Source organism: Vulpes lagopus, chromosome 21, assembly GCF_018345385.1.
Source record: "Vulpes lagopus strain Blue_001 chromosome 21, ASM1834538v1, whole genome shotgun sequence".
In the NCBI taxonomy this organism is placed as follows: domain Eukaryota; kingdom Metazoa; phylum Chordata; class Mammalia; order Carnivora; family Canidae; genus Vulpes; species Vulpes lagopus.
In genome coordinates this window covers 32,177,869-32,203,304 of record NC_054844.1, presented here as the reverse complement: position 1 = coordinate 32,203,304, position 25,436 = coordinate 32,177,869, and the positions used below count along the sequence as shown (strand labels likewise).

General features: G+C 41.2%; 1 protein-coding gene across 2 annotated transcripts in view; it reads left to right on the top strand.

Annotated features, from left to right (window-relative positions):
- Positions 1-2,054: 2,054 nt before the first annotated feature.
- Positions 2,055-25,436, top strand: part of SLC2A13 (solute carrier family 2 member 13) — a 395,490-nt gene continuing 372,108 nt past the window's right edge. For both annotated transcript variants that reach the window (XM_041735867.1, XM_041735866.1), the window contains exon 1: positions 2,055-2,778. In XM_041735867.1, coding sequence (XP_041591801.1) covers positions 2,199-2,778 — 580 coding nt within the window. In that variant the 5' untranslated portion in view covers positions 2,055-2,198. The remainder of the gene's footprint in view (positions 2,779-25,436) is intronic.

Sequence of the window (25,436 nt, the reverse complement as noted above, 5' to 3'; positions counted from 1 at the left end):
AAAAAAAAAAACAAGGCACAAACTAATCTATAGCTTTGTCTCAAGTTGCACAATAAAACAGCGATAGTGATGGGACTCATGTTTTTTGATTCTCTCCAGATGAGCTTTCCGTTTCTCCACAATCTGCACCTGGGGCAGGACTTAGGGAACTCCGTTTAAGATCCCGCTCCCGTGCTAAAATGAACCCGTCTCCTTCCAATACCAAGGAGAACTCTACTAAATTTTCTGATGCCTTTTTTTTTCATGTCATATTTCCTTTGAGATGTAACCTGGCCTTAGATATATAAATGCCCTGATGATACAGAACAGAAACATTTTACGTAGTTTACTGTTCCGTGACACAAACATCTGAATTTACAGCAAGGGATGCTCAGGAGTACTCACTACACCTGCTTGGAGTAAGAGGCAAGTTTGTTGCAGCTCAGCAAGAGCAACTGTTAACAGTATCCGCTGATTCTCATCTGCGGAGCCGGGCGCTCTTTACAAGAGGGGAATCGATTCACCACCAGGGGGCGCAGGTTTTCTATAGTAGACGTGGAAAAAGAGGCGCTCTCACCTGAATCTTGAAATCTGAAGTTTGAATATTAAAGAGTTCATTGCGCCGGAGCTAAAAGCTCTTTCTGTTTAACTGATCCCTGGGGATGATGATAGAGCCTTGCTTTAAAGCCACACAATCAGTTAAACCTTCTGAGCTCATTCATTCATTTTTCCCGGTTTCTGGAAAAGAAAGTGCTATAATTTGGAGATAATCATGACAGACAATCCAAGTGAAAGCAATTTCGACAAATTCTAATAAAACTTTTTATTGAAGTAGGGATGACAAAATCCTTTTCTCTAAGAGGAAAATAGACTATTTTAGGCGTCGGGCTAACAACTTCTTGCTCCAATAAAGGAAATAAGGGGCCCCGGAACCCTAAGAAATAGAATCTTATGCTGCTTTAACTCATACCCTCAGCCTGAAGAATGAGAGCAAATTAGAGAGACAAGGTAATCTTTCTCTTTTGAAGTAGAACTGTATAAAATGATTTACAAGTGACGTAAAGTGGAGGTAGGGGACTCAACAGTAGGCAATTGAACAGTTTAAAAACTCGGTCACAAATGATGCCCTCTTTGCTTTGTTTCAGGGGAATAAGGCACATCCTTCTTTTTTGTTTTTTTTTCTTTTTTCTTTTTTTTAGGTGAGCCTTTGGGGGAGGAAGGTGGAGGATGCCTTAAATCACACATGGGTTTCTAGGTGTCTCCTTTCTACCCCTGGGAAGTACCTGGTTATACCTGGTACCTGGTTATACCTCCTTTCTATACCTGGGAAGTACGAGTGGAATGCATTAATTAATGTACATTTTCTTTTTACACATCAGGGACTCACGGAAGGAATTTTGGCATTCGCCTGGGCCACATACGCTACCTCTGCCCTCGAGAGTGAGGATGTACCGTGTCCTTCCCATAAGCATGAGTCGAGGAGGTTACTGGCAATGAGGGGAGACTGCCTGTAGACGGGGGAGAGAGCACAGCTCAGAAGGCTCCAGGACAAACTCATTCATGTCACAATATCATAAAAGAAAGCGGGCTTGCTAGGTACCGAGGCGGGGTCTATTTCCCCGGGCCCTTCCCAGCTTTGGCCATCCGCAGTCTGCGAGAAGGCCCATCGGGATGTTTTAAGGGGGTCTCTCCCTCGCCCTCCCTGGCCTTCCCACGCCGGCCTGCTCCCCAGCTGCAGCGCAGCCCGGGTTAATCCCTTGCAGATGCCAGCTCCCAGAGTCAAGGAGCCGCGGTCAGAGGTCGCGCGAGGGCGGGAGAGGGCGGGGTCGAGGGGTGTCGGGGGCTGGGGCTGGGGCTGGGGCTGGGGCTGGGGCTGGGGCTGGGGCTGGGGCTGGGGCTGGGGCTGGGGCTGGGGCTGGGGCTGGGGCTGGGGCGGAGCCTCTCCGTGGCCCCGCCCCGGCCGGGAGCACGTGACCGAGGCCCCGCCCCCGCCCCGCCTCCCGCCCGCTCCGCAGCGCCAGCTCGGCAGGCGCGGGGCGCGAGTGCCGGGGAGCCCCGCCAGCCTGCAACTCCGCCGCGCGCCGGAGCTCGGCCGCCCGCAACTTTCTCCCCGGAGCGGCGGCAGCCGGAGGGGAGCCGGGAGGAGGAAGGCGGCGGCCGCAGCCCTCGGAGAGACGCCCGCCCGCCCGCCCGCGCCGGGGCGTCCCGGCCCCTGCCCTATGTCCCGCAAGGCGAGCGAGAATGTGGAGTACACGCTGCGGAGCCTGAGCAGCCTCATGGGCGAGCGGCGCCGGAAGCAGCAGGAGCCGGACGCGGCGAGCGCGGCCGGGGAGCGCAGCCTCCTGGCGGCCGCCGAGTCGAGCGCCAGCCTGCAGGGCGCGGGCGCGGGCGGCGGCGGCGGCGGCGGCGGCGGCGGCGGCGGCGGCGGGGACCTGGAGCGCGCGGCGCGGCGGCAGTTCCAGCAGGACGAGACCCCCGCCTTCGTGTACGTGGCGGCCGCGTTCTCGGCGCTCGGCGGCTTCCTGTTCGGCTACGACACCGGCGTGGTGTCGGGGGCCATGCTGCTGCTCAAGCGGCAGCTCAGCCTGGACGCGCTGTGGCAGGAGCTGCTGGTGTCCGGCACGGTGGGGGCGGCCGCCGCCTCGGCGCTGGCCGGCGGGGCCCTCAACGGCGCGTGCGGCCGCCGCGCCGCCATCCTGCTGGCCAGCGCGCTGTCGGCCGCGGGCTCGGCGGTGCTGGCGGCGGCGGGGAACCGGGAGACGCTGCTCGCCGGCCGGCTGGTCGTGGGGCTCGGCATCGGTGAGTGCAGCCCGAGGACGCCCCGCTGCTGGCCGGCTCCGCAGGCGCGCGTGTGCACGTGTGTGTGTGTGTGTGCGCGTGTGTGTGTGTGTGCACGTGTGTGTGTGCACGTGTGTGTGTGCGCGTGTGTGTGTGTGGCACGTGTGTGCGCGTGTGTGTGTGTGTGCACGCCCGCGTGTGTCACCCCGCCGACGGGCTGCGGGGTCCTATTCGCGGCGGGCTCGCCCGACCCACCACAAGCACAAGTGAGTCCGCGCGACGGAGGCGTCTCCTTAGCGCTCCTAGGAGCCTTGATCCAGCCCTGCCTGATGCCCCTCTAGAGTTTTAGGAGGGGGAAGAGCCCTTTCCTGCGTTCTCCCCCTTTCCTTTTCTGCTGCTATAGCGCCTTGCCTTTGGGGATGCCAAACTCCGAACCTCATCAGACTTCAGTTCCCAGTAAGAGGGGCGCCTGGGTGGCTCAGCGGTTGAGCATCTGTCTGCCTTCGGCTCGGGGCGTGATCCCACGGTCACTCACGTCGGGCTCCCTGCATGGAGCCTGCTTCTCCCTCTGCCTGTGCCTCTGCCTCTCTCCCTCTCTCATGAATGAATAAATACTGTTAATAAAACAAAAAATTCCCAGTAGCATGATTTTTAAAGTTAATCAGGTGATTCTGGACTCTGTTCTTTGCCACCTGTACACTTTTTTTCCTTCTCTAGTCATGTATTCTTATTTTTCTCCCTTTTTTTTTTGCTCTTACTGTTGTACTGCTGCTTGCTTTCATGTTTTAACCAGATGAACTCCTTCTCTCTTTTTCTAACTTTTTCCTTTAAATCCATATCCACCCGTTCTCTTTCGTTTTGCCTCTCTTGCTTTCCCGTTGGGAACCAAATTATCTACGAAAGGTCATGTTCACTTATTAAATTCATTTAGGAGCCACTCCCCCTGTGGATAAATGCCCAGCAAGATGGATGTTTGCAATTACTCCAAAAATGAAAGGATTAAGGTTCCCCTGGCATTGATTTTTTTTTTCACCCTGGTTGCTGAGCAGGGGAGGTACAATTGGCAAGTTCTTGGCAGACAGGACCCATTTGGAAATGTCCTTGGTATTATTAGAAAGCACTTTTGAGGGAAAAGTAGGGGGTTGAGACATAATCTCACTAGTAATTTTTTTAAGAAGGCTGCTGATGCTTCTTAAATGTTTCATTTTATAATTCAGTTTGTCCCCTTTAGAGTGCTGTTGAAGTATTTTTTTTCCTCTATGGCTGGGGCTTGATGAAAACTCTTTAAACCTGGGACTCCTAATAATTTGTCCATTCACCAACTTGACGTGGTTTTCACTCCTTTCCTTGTAGTGTGTGTCTAAGGGGAAGTGAGCCCCAATTACACAGCTCCACATTTAGGAACCATGAGCCTAAACTTCAGCTCACTGCACTTCATATCCCAAATCTGTCGTCACTGACCTTCGTTTTATTTATTTCACTGTTTCAATTAGTGAAGCAGGCAAGGCTCTCAGTAAAATATTAAGTTGGCACATTAAAGTCCAAAAATGGCCAAAAAGTACAGCTGAGATGAAACCTCTGTGTAGAGGAACTACCTGTGCCTTCAGATCCCGTCGATAAATAACCTGTGGTTAAAATCAAAGGGGCAGGATTCTTTTCTCATTATTTTCAGCATTCTCTGCTTGGGACGCCTGAACCACATTTATTGTTTCTTCTGACCTAAAAATAACATAATTTTAGGTGGCAAGGTTTGTTCAGTAAGACTGACTCTTGTGATTTTTGAAATTGAGTAATGTTTTGCGGAGATCTTTGAAAGCTTTCTGGACTTGAGCTGTGGCAGGTATTGGGTATTTGGGATACTCTGTTTACTCCTTTTTTTTTTTTTAATCTGCTGGGAAAATTGAGGTCCTGTTGTGTGTCAGGTCTCCATCCAGATGTAAGCCGCAGCATGGTGAGGAGCATTGAACTCTAGTGACAGTAGCAGGTGGGAGTAAAGCCAGGTAGAACTTGCTAGGCTCTAGAAGGTATCTCGTGGAGACAAGGGCTGATGCATTCAGGATCAGTACGGTTACCCTAACAGAGGGAAGCTGGAAGCTCTTCTTCATAGCAATGGTATGTTGATGAGTGAGTAGTGTTCTAACAGGGAAAAAGGACCTTCTAAGCCAGGGGGTGAGTAAAGACAGCACAGGGCATGCTTGGGGAAGAAGGTGGACGCAACACAGAGGATGAAGCAGGAGGCAAGATCGGAAAGGTTGATGTGCAGGAACTACCTGCGTTTCTCACAGCCTCCTCCTGCTTGCCTGCCAGCGCATCCCAGTTAAGACCTGGTCCTGATTTAGTCTTAGGGTGTGAGCCATCTCCTCTGAAATACACTCTTAGAATAGAAGGCCTGATACAAAGTATCATAAAAGCCGCCCTAAAGTCATAAACAGGTTTTGAAATAGACCACATTTTGAATTAGGATTATGCACAGCATGCAGTTGTACATGTAAAATCCTTAAAACGCGCAAGAATTACCTCCCAAAGGAGAAGTCACGGAATTATTTTTAGCTACAAGGAAATGAGTCCCTAACATGAATCTTTTTTTTTTTTTTTTTTGAGGAGGAGGAGGAGGATGGGAGGACATTAAATCATTTTCCCTTGCTTAGTAGGTAAAATCTGAGTGAATTTCATGCTACTTTTTTTGAATAGTTACATTTTATGCGTGGTGGGAAGGTTTTTTTTTTGTTTGTTTGGCCCTTTTGATACTTAACAAATGATGAATAACAAGATGTGGCTTTTGCTGTTTTTTTTTTTTTTTAGGTAAGTTTGCAGTGAGAATTTCTTCCACAGATTTACCTGTGGTAAATATAAAGCCCATGGGAACAGGGCTTTTGTTCATTTTGTTCACTGATGTGTATTCCTAGCCTATGGGAGGCACTTACTAATTGGAATAGTGAGCAGAAACATTAAAAAACAAATTCCACTTCTGTTAGGATACCACTTTAAGAGAGGACCGTTCATTATTTAAAAAAAGTTATCAACAGAATATTTGAAAGGCCATCCAAGGGTTTTAGTTTCTAATACTTTAATGCAATCATTCATTTGTCTATTCAACAAATGCTAATTAAGCTTCCATTATTGATTTCTGTCAGATTTGGCATAGGCAGTAATTAGATAAAAATCCCACCCTGGAGGTGTTCATTCTCTTAATAGAATGGAAAGACCATCAACAAAATACAATAGAAATTTCTCTAAGAGGTACTGGAAACAGAAGAGTAGGCAGTTGATTCTTTTAGGGGGAAGTAGATAGAACACCTAGGAGGTTTTACAGAAAAATACTGAAACTGGGGTTTGAAGGGTGAGTAGGAGTTCAGGTGTAGAGGGAGCTGGGAAAAGAGCTAATATTCAGTGCTTTAGTTCCTACTAGGCATCCTGCATTACTTTACATGTGTTATTTCATTACACGCGTTATTTTAATCCTGACTGAAATAGATGGGGAACAGGTCCTCTTTCGCTGGATGTAGGAACAGTTCATAGCAGTTAAATGACAGGGTCACTGGTACAAAGTCAAGATTAAAAAAAAAAAAAAACAGAATCAGAGTCTTTTGCTGGGCATTTAAGGTAGCATTAACAGTGGGTGTAAAGATCTAGAAAAATCAAAGCAGTATTTGAGGCATAAAGTGAGTGAAGGGTGGCAATGGGGGTGCTCATGAAACTAGAATGTTATTTTGTGGGGAGGGTTAGCCTGAATAGGGATTATTTGGCAGTGCCTATACAGGGACAGTCATGGGAGGTTTTTAGCGATAAACAATGTGGTCAGATTAAACATCCCTTGTATTTGGTCTTCCCCCTCCCCCTTTTTGCTTTTAAACTCTTATTTTCTTCCCCAAACCTTCTTGCCTCTTTCAATTTTGTAGTATTAGAAAGCCTCTGCTGAGATGGTTACTGCAGGGTGGGTAAAGCCTAGCAAGCGGTGATGAACTACTGGAAAAGGAAGATTCCGTGGGGCCTTCAACAGAAACCTTTGAAAAAGATAAGCTGTAGAGTGTAGTTGATCTGTATTAAATGAGTCATGTCATAAAAGAAGCATCAGAAATTGGGTATTGGTGTTTGATTTAGTTTAAGGATTTGGTTTTCTTTTTACAACAAAGTCATCTTACTGGGTGCTTGTTTGAATAGGGCATGACTTGAGGTTTTTTTTTTTCACCAGTTTCCTTTGGTTCCTCTGGTTGGTTTTGCTCTTTTCTTGCATTGAGTCCTGGGACCGACTGATTAGTCCTTTCTCCACGGTGTTGGCATTTACTCTACTGCTCATAATAAGCAATGATTTAGTGCCTGTGTAGCAAGTATCAAGAAGTGTCTAAACAGATATTCACCAATATTCAAAACCTTTACTGAGAACTGACGTATTAATTTATACAGCACTGGGTTTGTTGAATTAATCTTAGATTTATATCACTTTCTCCTGTCCCAGTACTCCCTCTACTGGAACACAGTTTGTGGCTGCATATTGCAGCCTGTGATCAGTCTGTTATAACCCGTAGAGGAACATTGTTAAAAATACTCTTTTTCTTTTTTCTCTAAATAGCACTTTGAATTCTTATTCTGTGTTGCAAAGCAAATACAAAATCTTGTTTGATCAAAAGCAAGGAATGCAGGGTTAGTCAGAATCAACCAGATTTTTAAAGTAATAGCTGATGTAATTTTATTTTTTGCCACCAAGTTTTTTTCCTACTTACTCCCTGCTTACTCCTCCTGTTCCCCTTTCAGTTTCATCTTTTTTTTTTTTTTTCCAGTTTCATCCTTTAAAGCAGAATTTCTTTGTTGGATTTCTGCTTTCTACCTGTATGAACCTGACAGGTAAAGTAAAACTTTGTTTTACTTCCTCTGTTTCCTTGTTTTACACACATTGTATGTATGTACAAAGCCCCCTCTACTTTTCTGTCTGGTGGCATTGACATTGCAGGGGTACACTGAGGATTATGAGCTGATTACGTTTGCTTGGTTAATGTTGCAACACCCTCCTCGAGTGAGTTGTCGGTAAGACTACAGAAATCTGTTAACATGAGTTCTGTGAAGTTGTTCATGTGACATCAGTATAAAACATTTCTTTTTCATCCATTCATATTTCTTTGTATATTTGAAGCTCAAAGTCAGAATACAGTCTAAGTTGGCTGCCTTCACACTGATGTCTTTGGCTTTAACACATCTAATGATATAGAACCTGGGGTAGATCTCCAATAGCAGTCTTTGCCTTCTTACTGAAAAGCCCAGGAGACTATTTTCCTTTCCTTCATGCATCCTTCCTGTCTACAACTTTTGATTTCTCTTAACTTTCTTTTGACCTTCAGAGTAAGTAGTAGCAATACTTGTGTGGGGGGAAAAATAAACTTTCATTGTCAGGAGGAAAATCTGTACTCACCAGAAATCCCAAAATGTTTTTTCCACATTTAAAATTTAATTTCCCCTGATGTAGAGAGAAAAAATTGCCAAAGTTTTATAGATACTTCTAAACTTTAGTTGGGGGCACCTGAGTGCCTCAGTGGTTGAGTGTTTACCTTTGACCTTAGGTCGTGATCCTGGAGTCCTGGGATCAAGTTTCACATTGGGCTCCCTGCATGGAGCCTGCTTCTCCCTCTGCCTGTGCCCCCCCCCCCCTCTCTCTCTCTCTCTCTCTCTCAGTCTCTCATGAATAAATAAATAAATAATCTTAAAAAAAAAGAACTTTTAGTTGGGAGTACTGCATGCTTTATACTTAGGTCTTTTATTAAATATTGGCACCACTGTTTGGAGTGGTGTGGTCTGGAGCATGTGTCAGAAGCCACATGGCAGGGAATTTCAATCATAGCACTACTACAGTATCACAGGGCAGGGGGGTGGGGGGCACTGTTGTATGGTGGCACCAGCGTTCTTCTTTACCTGATGTCATCGTCTCTCTGTCCTTCACAGGGGAAGTCTCAGCAGTCACTCCTCATGGCACAATGTGAATCAGCAATCAATTTAGCTGCCGGTGCCCTGGAAACAATACCTAACACTTGTTCTGTGCTCATTCCAGGCCAGGCACTCTGCTCAATGTTTTGCATATATTCATGTAATCTTCATAATCTATTGGATCATATGATATTTTTCCTTTTGATGAAGACATTTAGGCGGAAAGAGAGGAAGTAATTTTTTCATGGTCATAAAGCTGAGTGATGCAGCCTGAGTTGGCTCCCAAGAGGTCTGGCTTTAAGAGTCTGTCCATGCTCAACCACTCTGTGACACTGTCACTTTTCTCAAAATTAGCATAATTGTTTTCCATGATATTATGTGGATGTTGTTTTTAAAATATAAACTTAAAAAAAAAAGATTTTATTTATTCATGAGAGACACAGAGAGGCACACACATAGGCAGAAGGAGAAGCAGGCTCTCTGCAGGGAGCCTGATGCGGGACTTGATCCCAGGACCCCGGATCACGACCTGAGCCAAAGGCAGACATTCAACCACTGAGCCACCCAGGTGCCCCTAATATAAACTTTTTTTTTTAAAGATTTTATTTATTTATTCATGAAAGACATGTGCGCGCACACACACACACACAGATGCATAGACACAGGCAGAGGGAGAAGCAGGCTCCACGCACAGAGCCCGACGTGGGACTCGATCCCGGGTCTCCAGGATCACACTCCGGGCTGCAGGCAGTGCTAAACCGCTGTGCCACTGGGGCTGCCCTAAAATACAAACTTTTAAAATAGGTTCATCAAAGTACAGCCGTGGCATATCAAGGAGTGGCAATGAGAAAAGCAAAGTTGGTTAGGGCCTTTCTTTCCCTTGCTCAGGGCTTGTAAAGGTTGCTTGTGTGGAATGCGGCTCTGGGAGTTCTACAGCATGGAGATACTGCCTGTGGTACAGCAACTAAAACTTAAAAAATGCCTTTTCTGCTTTCTCCTTTACGCTTATGATCTCTTTCTGGAATGGGCTTTTCCATGACATTCTCTGTACCCCTGTCCCACAGCCATATTCTGAGTGATGACTTTGTTGAGAGCTAGGGAGACTAAGATAAAAATAGTCCCTGTTTTCAAAAGACCTAAGTCTACTGGGAAAGACAAACATGAGAACACAGTAATGTGTTGTTAATCCTATGATAGAAGTATCTGTAGGATATTTCCTCATCCTTCTAGGTCCAGCTTTATTGTGAAAGCTTTCTTAGTTGGTCTCTGCTACTCTCTCTTAAATAGGTCTTTTAAAAAAATATGTAGACTGAATGTATAAGACTAAAGAATGCATAAATTCAGTTCTCAACAGGACATTGCTATAGTTGAACACTTAGAAACTTCAGGTATGTATTTAATTGTTGCACTGTTAATTCAGAAAGTGTAGTAGCATGAGGAAGCTTGAAGCCTCTGACTCACACCCAGGCTGGCCACTTACGACCTGACCTCGGTGATCGTGTTAAGTCTAGTGCTTCAGTTTCCTCATTTGAAGAATGGGGATAATACCCATCTAAAGGGTAGTTCTGAGGATTAAATGAGTTTATCTTGTAAATTGCTTTCATGGTACCTGGCAAAGTAAAGCATCACTGTTTGTTAAATACTCACACATAAGCTGTGTAACCTTGGTAGATTACCACCATATGCCTCAGTTTCCATGTCTCTCTCTCTCTCTTTTATTTCTTTCTTTCTTTTTTTTTTTTTTTAGTTTCCATGTCTCTAAAGTGAATGTTATGATAGTGCTTAGGAAATAAGGTTGTTGTAAAAAAGTAAATGAACTCGTGCATGTACAAGTACCTGGGTATTAATAAAAACGGTAGCTCTTGTTACCAGGTGTAGCCATTCCCATCCTCACCCTACCAATATTTTACAATCAGGGGAAATGATAGTTATGATAAACATTAAGATCTAACAATTTTAACTGATGAGTAAAAATTCCATAATATAAATTGAACAAATTTGAAGGACAGAATGAGTAACTTGAAATAGGGACAGTACTGTCTTTCAGGTGTTTAGTTTGTATAAGATTTACTTTTAGCAAGACAGATGAACTCTTGAACTGGGATCTTTGAGAAGATTATGAACATAGGTCCTCGGGGAGAAGGATACTTTTCTAGTGGGGGGGAGGAAGGGAGGAGAGCAAGCAGTTTTTCTTGGCTAGGTGTAGGAATTGAATAAGAAAATAGCAAAAATGTGAACTTATTTGTTAGAGTATAATCTTGGCTCGTGGTAAGGGATTAGTTGGAGCTGTGATATTAGATATGTCTTATAATACAGTATTTCATATGCTTGTTTATAGACACTATAGTTCAGCTCCCAATGGGAAAGATATATCTGCCTTTTAAGAGGCAAAGAATGAATAGTTTTAATCAAAATGTGAAAGTAATAGCTTTGGAATAAAAAGAATTTTAGTAATAGAAGCTTTTATATAAAATACCATTATCATATTTTTGGGCTTTATGACTCCATGTCAGGCACTCATTCCCTACAACATAGAAAATTGGGAACTAAAATTCCATGCATTGTATTCAAGGACTAAACGATGACCATTTAATGTTTGGTTAGCAGCTGCTTGGAGTTTTAAGAGAAAAGTATAATGACTGAAAATAAGTTGCGAGCACATCTAACAGTGGACTTCATAGATTCTTGAAATGCAGATATCATTATAAATTAATATTAGGATAAAATCTGAAGTACTTACTGCCAAGCCTACCTGGTTCTAATATTTCTATAAAACCATAGAGAAAATGACTTCTGATACTCCTCTTTCCATTATTTTTGGACAAGCAAAATTGGAGTCACATGGCCATCTGTGATTTTGTAGGTAAATAACCTGTATATCTCAGAAGTTGTGCAGGAACCACAGGCCTCCTCACCTGCCCAGCAGTTAAGTTAATGGGGCTGGAAAACATGCAGAAAACACAAAACCCAAAACTATTCCTGTCCTTTGTCATGCCAATTGAACACAAGCTTGTTGGGAATTCTTTTCTTTTTTTAAATTTTTTAAAATTTTTTATTGGTGTTCAATTTACCAACATATACACCCAGTGCTCATCCCATCAAGTGTCCCCCTCAGTGCCTGTCACCCAGTCACCCCCATCCCCCGCCTACCTCCCTTTCTATGACCCCTTGTTCGTTTCCCAGAGTTAGGAGTCTCTCATGTTCTGTCTCCCTTTCTGATATTTTCCACTCATTTTTTTCTCCTTTCCCCTTTATTCTTGTTGGGAATTCTTACGGAATCTTTCATTTTGTACTTATCTGTTTTAAATGATTTCTGATTTTAAAATTCATCCAAAAAACCTAGAGTTCTAACAATATGCCATTTTTCCTTGAATTTTGTCTCTGAAGATCCCTGATCTTAATTTCCTGGGGTGTAATGCTTACTTACAGGCACCTTATTAGAAGTATTGTAAAAATGCAAAATATGGTAGATCCTGAAGCCAAAGCTCATCCTTTATGCCTGTGTGTGGGTGTGTTTTATGTGTAGTCACTCATTAAACAAGAAGATTCATATTTTTCTGTAGTGCAAGTGAATTAAAGGAAATGCAGAGAGGTTAGGTAAATCACTGTTAGTAACAGTACTGAGATTCAAATCCAGGTTTCTGATCAAGGACCAATGTGTGCCCTAGCTCTCCATTATATGAGAAATCCAGTTCTTGATTATGAAAGCTAAAATAGTCACAATGATATTTCCTACATTAGTAGATGGATTTAATGTACTTCATGTAACTTAATTACATGTGTGTAATTAAAATCCTCGTAAGGTACTTTGTGGAATTCTAAAAATGATTGTCAAAGGAATGGTGATGAGGTTGGCAGAATAGTAATGAAAGACTAGATAGAAATTACTCCAGATATACAACATATTACTAAATGGCATAATCGTATATTGTTAAAGTCAGAAGAGAGATGAGTAGAACGGAATAACAATTTCAGCAATAGATCCAGCTATTTGTAGGGGTTTAGTATTCAACAAGTCGGATAAGACCACAGGTAAGAGAATTATTAAATGAGAAAAGGAAATAATATGAATAAAATGTAAATGAAATTTAGATTTTTCTCATTAATATATTGGTTTAAGAATCTAAAGTTTAAAAAATAGGAATGGAGTGATTTTCTTTTATCTTTTTTGATGACATGGTTCATTATATTTATTATAATTTTTGAAACCTTCAGAGATTTTAAAAGCAAGGTGACAGATTGGAAAAATATCGTGGTACATTTATCTAATGAAAAATATGCTCATAGCATATTAAATAGACTATTTACAGCAAAGTAAATGTGATTAGTAAGTAAACTCTTAGAAAAGTGTTATTAACCTTGTTAATAATTAGAAGTGAAAATTAGGGTTACATCATACTTACTAAATTTGCAAATTGGGAACAACTCGGCTAGTTGTACCTTAGGAAGAGCTTTTCTGATTGTAAAATAAATTGGAATAATTTTTTTAAGTTTAATTTTTTAATGATTTTATTCACGTAGAGAGAGCGTGCACATGCAAGAGAGAGCACAAGCCAAGAAAAGGGGCAGAGGCAGAGTGAGAGGGAGAAGCAGACTCCCCACAGAGCAGAGATCCTGACGTGGGGCTCGATCCCAGGACCCTGAGATCATGACCTGAGCCAAAGGCAGACACTTAACCAAACTAAGCCATCCAAGTCGCCCTGGAATAATTTCTTTTGTAGAGAATGTTCTACATAATATCCTGGCATGTTTAACATGTTTCATTCATTTTTGTTCACTAATTCAATAAGCCTATTTTGAAGTATGATAGATATTAGTAGCAAATTAAACACTGCAGTAGAGAAGTTAATAATGTCAGGTCTATGCTTTTGGAATTCATTTGTAAACTGCTGATGTTCTTCGATCTGGAAATTTCACTTGAGAGGTTATAGTATAAGGAAATAAAAACCTCATTTTGTGTGAAGATATTTATAGATGTACAGTATGTAATTTTAAAAAACTGGGGGAGGGGTGCCTGGATGGCTCAGTCGGTTGAGCAGTCAGCTCTTGATTTCAGCTCAGGTCATGATCTCAGGGTCCTGGGATCAAGCCTTGTGTGGTGGCTCCGGGCTCAGGGAGTTTTCCTTGAGGACTCTCTCCTTCTGTCCTCATCCCCCTGCCCTTGCTTGCCTGAGCTTTCTAAAAAACAACAAAAGACGGGGAGGGGGCGTAACCTCTAAGTGATTAGGAAATGATTATGTGGGAGAACATTACATTGCCGTTAAGATGAAATCATGCATTCCTGGGATACATCCACATCCACAAATAAGCAGCCCAAAGAATGGAATCTGGTTAACAGCTATATAAGAAAATCATGGCTGGACTTAGAGTGTGAAATAAGGCATAACATTGTATATGTAGTTGACATGGGGCAAAATGGTTTTTAACTTCTTCTATATTGTCTTTATATATTCATTATTATAACTTCACCTGGAATTCAGATTTTTGTTTTAGGATACACAGACACATATATAACAAAAGACTCTGGTGACAAATTTTTTTTCAGAATGAGATTTTACCTGTTATTCTACAAAATGAAGTTTTTAGGAAATGTCAAAAATAAGGAATCCAGTCCTATGAGAGTTGCTTAAATGTATTTCCCCCCTAACTTTATAACTCCTTGGATGAGTTAACAAGACTCCGTGATGTGTGATGTGCATTTCTTGGATCTTACTATTTTATGTATCCCAGGAAAGTATGTTGCTTACTTTATCACTGAGAAAAATAGAAACAGTGAGCACGTCCTCAGACTTCCTCATCTCTGCATCCTCAAATGTTCCTGCCTGCACCTGCCAAATGCTCTGCTTTCTTTCTGTTCCTATGAATGCACTGTCCATGCTCCTGCCAAGTGCAGCCTCGCACTCATGTCTGAGAGCTCATCTCCCCTCTCCTGTTCAAAGCCATTATCCCAGCTATTTCCCTCTTCTATTGCATAAATTTTCCCTTTCTACTAGATCATTCCCATAAGCATGCTCAAATTGCTATTGTTTTTGCCATCTTTAAAAAGTCCTTTCTACCTCACTTCATCTTTCAGTAACTATCTCCTTTTCTTTATGTGACACAGTTGCACGTATTCCTTCTCTTCAGTTCCTCTCTTCTCATTCTTTTGTGACCTCTTTTCAGGAAGGGTTTTGCCCTCACCACTTCACCAGTATTGCCCTTGTTAAGATGACCGTGCTCTGTGTTGCTCATCCCCAAGACAGTTCTTGGGCCTAATCCTACCTGACCTGTCACAGGCATTGGACATGCTACATGGTGCCTTCCTGAGGTACTTTCTTTGGTTTCAAGGACGCCACCCTCTCCCTCTTGCCTTACCCTGTTCCTTCTCGTCTCCTTCAGTGATTCTCCATCTTTCAGAGCTCTTGCCTTTGGCAGGCCCCTCTCGGAGCTTGGAGCTCTCCTTTCTTTCTCTGTTCACATTTATTCCTCTGGTGCTGTCAGCCTGCCTCCTAGCTTAGAATGCCTGTGTTTTTTTTTTTTCTTTTTTCTTTTTTCTTTTTTTTTTTTTTAATGCCTTGTGTTTTGCTGACGAATGTCTATAATCTCAGCCCACACCTCTTTCTTGACCTACAGACTCTGGAGCCCAGCGTCTCACCCAGCTTCCTGCTTTGCCCTCCATCTTCCACATACCAGGTGAGGGCATACTAGGTATTTGAGTCCAAAGTCTTGGGGTCCTTCCTGACTTTCTCCCATGCTCTGCATCCAGTCTGCCTGAAAATCTTTGAATCTACCTTCTAAATACAGATAGGATCTATTTTTCATCACTTCCCCTGTGATCTAAAATGGCATCTCCTACTTGGAGCATTGCAAGTCTCCTGTTTACCCTTCCTTTTCCTTGACACCTCTGCCTTCTTTTCTGCATTTGAACGCCAGTGATTCTTGTAAGATAATAAATGAGATCATGCTACCTCAGTGCCACTCAGAGTGCTACCCTCCGTGGCTCACCAGCTGTCTCAGGAAAAGCCAGTGGCCTGCAGCACTGCCTTATTCTTGTCTCTCCCCATTCCTTTTTTGATCTTGTTCTCTGCTATTTTCCTTCCCTCCTGCTCCAAGCTGTCGTGGCCTCCAGGAACACACGTTATCCTTCCAGACCTTTGCACGGTCTAATTCCTCTGCTGGGAAAACACTCCTCACATATCCACATCATTCCCTCATCTTTGCATTTCTACGGTTGTCCTAAACTGGCAGTCTCCTGAAACTGGTACTTCCTACCCTATTTTTATTCCCATTTTTTATTACTTATTTTTTACGTTATATTTTTTCTCCTTGCTTTGTTTTTCTCCTTTCTGTTTTTCTCTGGTATTTGTTACTGGTATTCCTCCACTAGAATGTAACCTCTGTGAAAGCAGGTTTTGCTTACCCCGTTTTACCATTGCGTTGTATGGCACCTCACACACAGCAGTCATTCAATAAATGTTTCATGTGTAGATAAAAGCAGTATAACTCCGGTGAGTAATTTTTGAGCTGAGATCGGATTATGTATGCATCGGAGATGTCATGTCATAGGAAATTTGTGCTGTAGAAGGGGTTAATTAAATATTCTCTAGGGTTATTTCTGATTCATGTCTGTGGTTTCAAACTTTTTAAAGTAGTTGGGAAAAAATAGATATGTTCAGTTAGGACATTTAAGCCTAACCTTGTTCTCAGTACCTTGGACTAAAGCAAATCCTTCATCAGTCTTGCAAGTCCAAAAAATGGAAGTTGACTCATGTTTGAGAAACAGAGACTCCCATGGATGTTCTTAGGGTAACTACGTTGATGAATGACGGCGGGAGTATCTGGAGTGCAAATTGACTATGTGGTACATGTGCTTCTTTAATGCTGCCATTACTCTAATGTTTGCTCTGTTCTGAAAATGAGTTTTGTGGGAAGGATTATTATGATTTAGTAGTTGCATCTTTGTAGTTGAACTTGGAATTAAAACAAGATGGGAAGGGCATGGAGAGTCCTATTTCACCCCTACTTTTTTTTTTAATATTTTATTTATTTATTCATGAGAGAGAGAGAGAGAGAGGGGCAGAAACACAGGCAGAAGGAGAAGCAGACTCCATCCAGGGAGCCCGATGTGGGACTTGATCCGGGGTCTCCAGGATCGCGCCCTGGGCCGAAGGCAGGTGCTAAACCGCTGCGCCACCCAGGGATCCCTTCACCCCTACTTTGAAGAGGCCTAATCAATTTTTCCTGAACTTCAGGTCGTCTCTGCTTCCGGTTTTCAAAATTCAGTGAATCTGTTTCCTGGAGAATGCTGTGTTTGGAATTTGAAATCTCGTCTTTTTCTCTTATTAGTACTCAATCCACATTTCATATTCTTTTTATGGATTTCATTAAGTAGTAAAATCCTGGTTGTTTAGGATTTAAAAAAATAAAAGCCACTTTATTTTCCATTATGGATCTGGTTGTAAAGTTAAGGGACAAAACATATATACAAGTGTATTATGTGATAAGTTTTAAAAGATGGTATTAAATATATGGAATTTTAAAAATAGGTGTCATGATCTTGAGGTTGCTGTGATGCTTAAAGTTTCTTTCAGTGTAATTCTGGATATGAAAAGTGGGGTTATGATTCAGGCAAAGCCACCCTGTGACTGACTCTTCATAGCAATGAAGTGGCATGATCACTAGTAATTGTGGTAGCAAACAAAATAATCAAATAATGCTATAAATACCTGATTTAAGCCAGATTTTCCTGTTTACCATTCTACGAATTTTTTAAGGACTCAGAATACCTGTGAAACCATTCTTGTTATCCCATACTTTCTTATGCCTTTATCTCTACCACTTTTTTTTTTAAAGATTTTATTTATTTATTCATGAGAGACACACAGAGAGAGGTAGAGATAGGCAGAGGGAGAAGCAGGCTCCACGCAGGGAGCCTGATGTGGGACTCGATCCGGGACTCCAGGATCACACCCTAGGCCGAAAGTAGGCGCTAAACTGCTGAGCCACCCAGGGATCCCTTCTCTCTACCACTTTTATTAAAATGTATCATATTTACCATTGAACTAGATGGTTTTCTATAGGAAAATATGCAAGGCTCAGTAGTACAGATAAAGTCGGCCTGGAACTAGCCAGTCTGGCTTCACAAAGAACTTCATAGGGTTCTTAGGTGGGTCACCTGGCAAGTACTTTCTGTTAAAAGCTTAGTATAGTTCCTAGTACTGGGTAAATGTCCAATGCATGTTAGCCATTAATGTTTTTGTTGTGATTGTGTTTTCATATAGCTGTGTTCTCTGCCATACAATAAGTCTTAAAGGTATGAAGAAGACCATGTCTTTTGCTCACCCTTTTTAAAAATCCCTGTGGCCTGGCCCAGTGCCAGATAGATGACTGGTACCTGCATTTGATTAAGTGATCTGAATTTTTCCACCCATTTTATCTCTATTGTAGACCTCAATATCTTGAATTGGTGAGCAGACTACATTGAATAGGTTTTCCTGGTACATTAGTAAGGAAAACCTTCTGTCGAGCTATGATTTGCATGGTAGTATGAGTGCAGATGGATGAGTTGCCTAGTTCCACATCCGTAGATCCTGGCTAAATGGAGAGAAAATAGGAAGTGTTCGTGGTGTGATTTGAACTTTGAAATACAGGACTGGACAGAAAGCAGTGGAAGTTAACTTCATCAAATGTATGGCATGCAGCTACTCTTAGTTGTCAGTAGTTGGCCAGTTTAAACTTTAATTGCCGTTCAGCCTTTTGTTAAGGTATACAAAACCCAACACAAGATTCTAACAGTACACTTATTTTTAGATTCTATTTCCACCTCCTCCTTGAAATAAATAGGGACAAATAAATGATACTTTAATAATGTCAACATAAGTAAACTTTAAAGAATCTAATGACACTCATAGGAATGAATATGTCCTGTCAGTATTTAACTACTGCACAAAGTATAATACATAAAGTGAAATTAAGGGGTCTTACTTGTATAATACAAAGTTTTTACATGTATACATCTCTACTAAGAATGTCTTAGTAAAGATTGTGTGGCAATAACTTCATTTGATTTTTCATAAAGTAATATGAAATAGCTACAAATGTATATTGTGAAATAACACAAATGTATATTGTGTAAATCATATATTGTGAAAGAACAGATGTTGAGGTTGGGGGAAGAGCTCATTTTTAAAAAAATGAGCTTCTTAACCTAATTAAGAAAAACATGAATGTTGGTAAAGAAACACATAATTTTGTGACATTCATTTGGTAATTACACAGTCATTTATTTAATCTTCAACTGTGTAAGAGATCATTATGTTCTAGGGCATTTTCGAAATTATATTTTTCTAAATATAGCACCCATTTTCAAATATTTAGATGTATTAAGCATTCAGAAAAATAGTTATAAATAAGCATTAGAGCTTTGCATATAGATAGCTGCTGTTTTCATAGTTAAACTTATTTGCTTTAAGTGAGTAACTAGCTGACTTAATCCAACTTGGATTAAAGGAATTTGTAGATGTGAACTCAAAGCCACTGTCAGTACATCTATTTATTACCAAGAGGTTATGAAGATGATCCAGAGCTCATACATAAAGGCAAGTAGTGCCTTAATTGTTCAAAAGGGAATGAATTCTAGGAATTATAGATCAAAAGACATGACATTAATTTCTAGCAAAATTATAAAATATTATTAAAGGGAAGATTTGGAAGCATTCAGAGAAAAGTCTGATGTTTACTAGGAGCTTTCTTTTGGGTTCACTAGGAATACGTCTTAATTAGACTAACCTCACTTTTTTTCTTTGGCCGCATTGCTGAGTTGGTAGGTTAGGGAAATTCTGCAGGTAAGGAATTTGATGTACTCTTCTTTCATTTAACATATTTAATAGAATATATACTTTGTACTGGGTGATAAACAAAAACAAGCTATATTAATCCCGGGGGCATAATGACAACAAGTAATCTCTGAAATCTGGCAGAGAAAAAAAAGACATGACTTAGCTGGATGCTCTGTCAGGATTGAAGAGTAGGCCCAGACAGAGGTCTCCAGTGGGGTGCAACCCAGAGCTCAGTCTTAAGTGCTCCATGCTAATCAAATATGGGGAGCCCAGAACAAGCTAAGTGGCTGTTATGCTTAACAGAGTTAGTATTTAAAGTATTTTCAAGATACTAGCATGCTCTTGAAAAGCAAGAAAAAAATAACCGGTAATATGCTTATATGTTCCTCTTATACATTTTATATGTTTGCATTATTTCTTTTAACCCTCACTTAGACCTAGCCAACAAAGAAACATACTCGTCTGGTGAATATCCAGTCACTATGAGCAAGCAGTCTACATATGGTACAGGAACACCTGTCCAGGAATTGAAGGAAAAATCTTCAAGGGGACAGTGTCTTTCTTTTAAACTTGCTATTAGTATTTAGTAAATGTTGGTTTGACTCAAAACACCTGAGTCATTTTATTTTATTTTGGCTCCCTTTAAATCATTACATTTACTTTTCTTGAGTGTAATTTGAGCCTCTCTGTATGAAATCAAGGAATTATTTTATGTTCTGATAATTTGTAAAATATGAACGTGGCAACTGTGGAAGCCACACGTCTCTGGCATCCTCTGTAGAGCGCCTCAGTCCTCTCTTGACTCTTTAAATGATTCATTCTGCCACTTGCATGAATCCTCTCAAGAAAACCAATTATTTAGTGTTCTTGAGGTGATTGACTTGCAAATAATCTTGTGCTCCTAAGCACTTCTTTGGTGAATTTGCCAGTTTCTGCAAACCAGGAATTATTTCACACTTGCTGTATTTGTAATGGAGTTATTTAGATCAGATATTCAGAGATTAATAGACTCTCAAAACCAGGAGGTGCAGGCACCATACTAAACATTTTACGACGCTGGGATAAACATTCCGTCTTCACTTTTGTCGTTAAAAAAACAAAAAAACAAAAAAACCCAGCCCAAAACAAACAAAGAAAAAAACCCAACAACAACAAAAAAACTTCACCAAAGGAATTCTTGTGAAAATAAAAGCCAGTTTGGTCACATGCCTTTCCCGAATCTTGACACACTTGGTGGTTTTATTTTTTAATAAAAAGGTTGGCATTTCTCAGACATAAAGTGTGAATGAAAGCAGTGTTAGGATTTCTTCAATATGGTGTAGTTGGCTGGATTAACGCTACTTCAGGACAAGACCTGTAGCTCTTCTCCAGACAAATTAAGACCCCCAGGGCCCACCCATATAGGACTTCTGGAGCTGTGATAGCTGTTAAGACTTTCCTTAAAAGGCAGCAGTCGTTGATTATGGGGTTCAGAAAGGTATTTTGAAGAATCTGTGATTTTTCTCTCAGCAGTTGAATTAGGTGCCATGACTTCTAACTTGTAATTCCTTTTATTGTGTGATGTCAAAGACTTCAGAAAGAGAACAGTTTTAAAATAAAGTGGTTCAGTAAAGGCAGTGTTTAAATGCCATCTTTTTCAGTTTTGATATTTTAAGTCCTGTGAAGCAGGTATGTGTGTGTCTGTGCACGCGTGTGTGTTTTGAGTACGAACTGCCTACACTGTGGGACTTTATTCCCCTTTTGTGCTTTGTGTCCTAAAATAAATGTTATACCCCAGATTTTCTTTCTTTCTTTCTTTTTTTTTTTTTACTTAATGGATTAAACATAATTTCAGGCCATTGAAAAAGTGAGGGGCTTTTCCCCTCCTTCTCTTCTTCATTCAATACAAAATTATTTAGTAAAGTACAGTGCAAGAAAAAACTTGGAGGGTTAGGAAGAGGTGGTAATATTCTTATTTATTTTTATTTTTAAACTTTATTATCATAGTAAAAGCCCTTAATACAAGATCTACTGTCTTAAATCTGTAGGTGCCTTGGGCAGTAGTGATAAATATACAGTGTTGTACAGTGGATCTCTAGAATTTGCTCACTGTGGGTAATTGAAACTTTATGCCCAGTGAAGTAGCAGCTCCTTATTCCCTGCCCTCCCTACCCCGCAACCCTTGACAACTACCATTCTATTCTCTACTTCTATGTATTTGACTATTTTAGATACCTCATGTAAGTGGAATCATTTAGTCTTTGGATTCATTCAACTTGAGCTCTTTCCTCTTTCTGAAATACGGGTCTGCCTCTGGGCATTGCATTCTAATGTATTAATTCATTTAATCTTCATACCATACAGTGATGTTTTCATTTCACAAATGGGATCTTAGACGCTGAGAGATTGAGTAACCTCATGAAGGATATACATCTAGTAAAATTGTTGGGTAAGATTCAAAACCATGGTTTAACCCGAGTCTGGTCCCTTAACCATTGTACCATGCTGCTTCAAGATAGTGACAAGAATACCTGTCTCATGGAGTTGGCTTGAAAAGTGAAAGAGGCAAATTGTGCAAAGCTTTTGTAACAGTGCCTTGCAGATAGTAAATGTTAGCTATTACCTTTATTGCATTTTAATTTTAATGTATCTACCATGTTTTACCTCAGTGGAATAGTGTAAAAGATATTTATAGTGATTGTACTGTGAATTGTTCCATGAACTGATATAAATTACTGACCCCTCTGAGCCCTAGCTTTCTCAGCTTTAATTATGGGGAAAATACTGCCCTCTTCATACTAGGTTTATTAATGTTAAGAAACATTATGTAAGGGTAATTGGTATACTATATATAAATGTTTAGTAATGTTAGCATACTCACTTATGAGGTGAGAGTTCCTTAAGGACAGGGTCAATGTTTTACTATTTTTGTATCCATCCCAGACACTATCCAGGTCTGGCACATAATAGACATTTAGTAAATGCTTATAGAATAAAGCAATGAAAATATTAGAAGAAGGAACAGAAGCAAGGGCAACTGTGTGGAAATTTCTCTCCTGGAGTTAATTTTCTTTTAGGGAAAGAGGTCATTTTAAGGCCACATGAATCTAATTTTTTTTTTATATTTAAACTTTTCTGATATTCTTAAGTGTTATGCAAGTTATATGGCCATTTGAGTTCTGAAGAATGGAAGAGAAGGAAAGAAAGGATAAGAGATTTAGTAAGTACTATAGACATGTTAAACTCGAATAAAACTGAAGTTACACTCTAAAGTGTGGTTTCAGATCAGCACTGATGATCTTAAGGCCTTTGAAGGTGATGATTAGCGTTTGTTTTAAAAAAAATCACTTACTATCTTTGCTTTTACATTTTTGAAGGAATCCATTCTTGTGGAAGCACAGCCAAAGGTAGTAGGTAGTGTGGGTGTGGAAGGTTGAGGAGGGTGTGTGTGTGGGGAGGGGGGGGGGTTGCACCACCAGTAACCAGAGTAAACAGCCTGGTACCTGATGAAACCAGTCTAAGGACTGGATACATATTCTCCACCTTAGCTGTCAGAGAGGTAAGGCAGCGTGGAAGGTGCTGGACTTCTAGAGTCAGTTGTGATGTTCTATCTCAAGGCCTAATTATACCTCTTGAGATGAGATAGTGAAACATAGGTCCTAGGACTGGACTGGTCTTTGGTAACAGCATGAGAGCAGTCTAGCCTGACAGGTCACTCCCTCCATGTGGAAATTTCTCCTTAAACATACTGCAGTGTTACATCACAGGAGTGAACCAGGGTCTGTCCTTGGCTGTGGAAGCACCCTAGTCACACTGCCCATCAGTTGGGTCCTGGCACTTAAGAATGCCCTGTTCTTGTTACAGGTCTTTCTGCTTGTGGACAAAATACAACACAGTGTCCATTGTTTCTTCCTCTTAGCTTCTAACAATTAGCTTTTAAGATTGAATTGTCCAGAATACCTTTTGCTGTTGATGTAATAAGGAAAAGCCTGTGGTGTTTTTAACCAGTGGGGAAAAATAAAATCTTTCTTTCCTGTAGGGATGAAACACGAGACTTGACATGTAACTTCTTGTTGGAGGGCCTGTTCTGTTTCTCAGTTCAGCTCTAGTTTTGCCCAGCTGCTGGTGACTGCCAGTTAAGAAAACAAGTGGCATTGCAGGAAAAGAGCACATTTTATTTTATCCATGACAACATTTGTTTATTTTTATAAATGGATTCAAATTAGGCTGTTTTTCAGAAAGGTGATATGAGGGGGCAACAGGGAGACTTAAAAAAAGATCACCCTTCTGGGCTACTTGCATTTTGACTATCAGTGCCTCTGTCATTGATGCCTGGACCAGCACCCACCAAGTAAGTGCTGTCTCTTCAGGAGTTCCCAGCTTTTGCCTTTGCTTGGGAGGCAGCATGAACTAGTGTAAGGAACTTGGGAGGTAAAAGTAGAAATCCTGTGTTACAGTCTTGCTTTTTTGTTTTACTTAAATACATGATTTTGGACAAGTCACCTGACCCCTCTGAACTTGTTTGCCCTTCTGTAAAGCAGGAGAATTTTATTAGATCCTTTTCTTTTTCTTGGATCTGTATTAAAGAAAAACGACATTTTTCCGATGCAAGGAAAGAAAACGTGCTGAGATCCTCTCCCACCTACTCAGACCCCTTCCTCAGTGTGACGTGAACGTAAACACTGAGTGTCAGGATTAAAGAGGAGAGAGAGCTCAGTCCTCATGTCATAAAATTACAAGCTGCTAAATAGAAGTTCATTATAAAGATGTGGTTTGGAGCCCAGGGCTATCCTGTACTGTGTCTTTTTACATTCCCTAACACGTTTTAACTTTTCATAGACGACTGGTTCCTTCCATTGAGAATTGGTGCTCAGTTCTGGATGGCTCTTCGATCAAATGACCTGACTCGGGTTGAATTTTGTTATTTGAGCTGACCCTGTGAGCAAGCTCGCCTTGCTGGCTATTTGTGTGTTTCTTGTTATTTAAGACCTCTTGTTGAAGCTGAAGAGTACACTCTTTGAATGCGTTTTTTAATGGAAAACTGTTGCATTGAAAAGTGGTTTTGTGTTTTCATAGGCCACACAATTCTCAGCCAACTGTCAACAGTTTCAAAGTAAGTTATTGCTGTGTAGAACACACTGGTCAGTACTTAAGAGTGTGGTGCTAGGGGTTTGAAGTATCCTTAAGTATTAATGATGGAGAAGAAAGCACGAACCAAGTCTAGAGTTTCCTGTTGATTATTTTTACAGTGTCTTAGAATAGATCAGTGTTTTGCTGTTACCTTAACAGATGTGCACTTCATCTTTAATTAGAAACGTTTAAGTATGTGAGTTAAAGAGCATCTGGTACAATACCCAGTGTTCTGAGCACCAGTGAATTGTTACTGATATTGGAATGCCTTTTACTGCCTCTCAGTCTATATTTGTATCTATATTCTAGGGGAAAACAGTTGCATTTAAAGATGGGATGAGTGTTATCTAGTGCTGGTTAAAATGGAGTAGTAAGTCCTCTACGTTCTGTTTCTTTATTCATTGCAGCTAAAAATTCTGGAAATAATGCAAAATGTAGCTACGTGTTTTGGAAAATAAATGGTGGCAGGCAGGTTAGGAGGGAAAGTTGAAGTCAAAATTTGAAGACTAATTGAAATGGCAGTGATTTACGGTTTGATTTTTACCTTAATCTGTTGGTTTTGACTTGTGGAGGATTTAAGCTCAGTGAACACCAATAGCAAAGAAACTCCAGGAGAATTTTTTTTCTTCCTAGTCAGAGGAGTGAGAAAAAGCACTTGCTGTGAGCTAGAGGTATGGAAGGACACTTTCTCTTCCCGCCGCCCCCCTCTTGGCCCTACCTTGAGGCCAGCCCCAGTTGCAAAACTGTCCTGCTGTAGGGGTGATGGCAGTGATGCACCAAGATGCTGAGCTAGAGCCCATGTTCTGTATAGAGGAATGAGGAAAGAAGTACCCTGGGGTC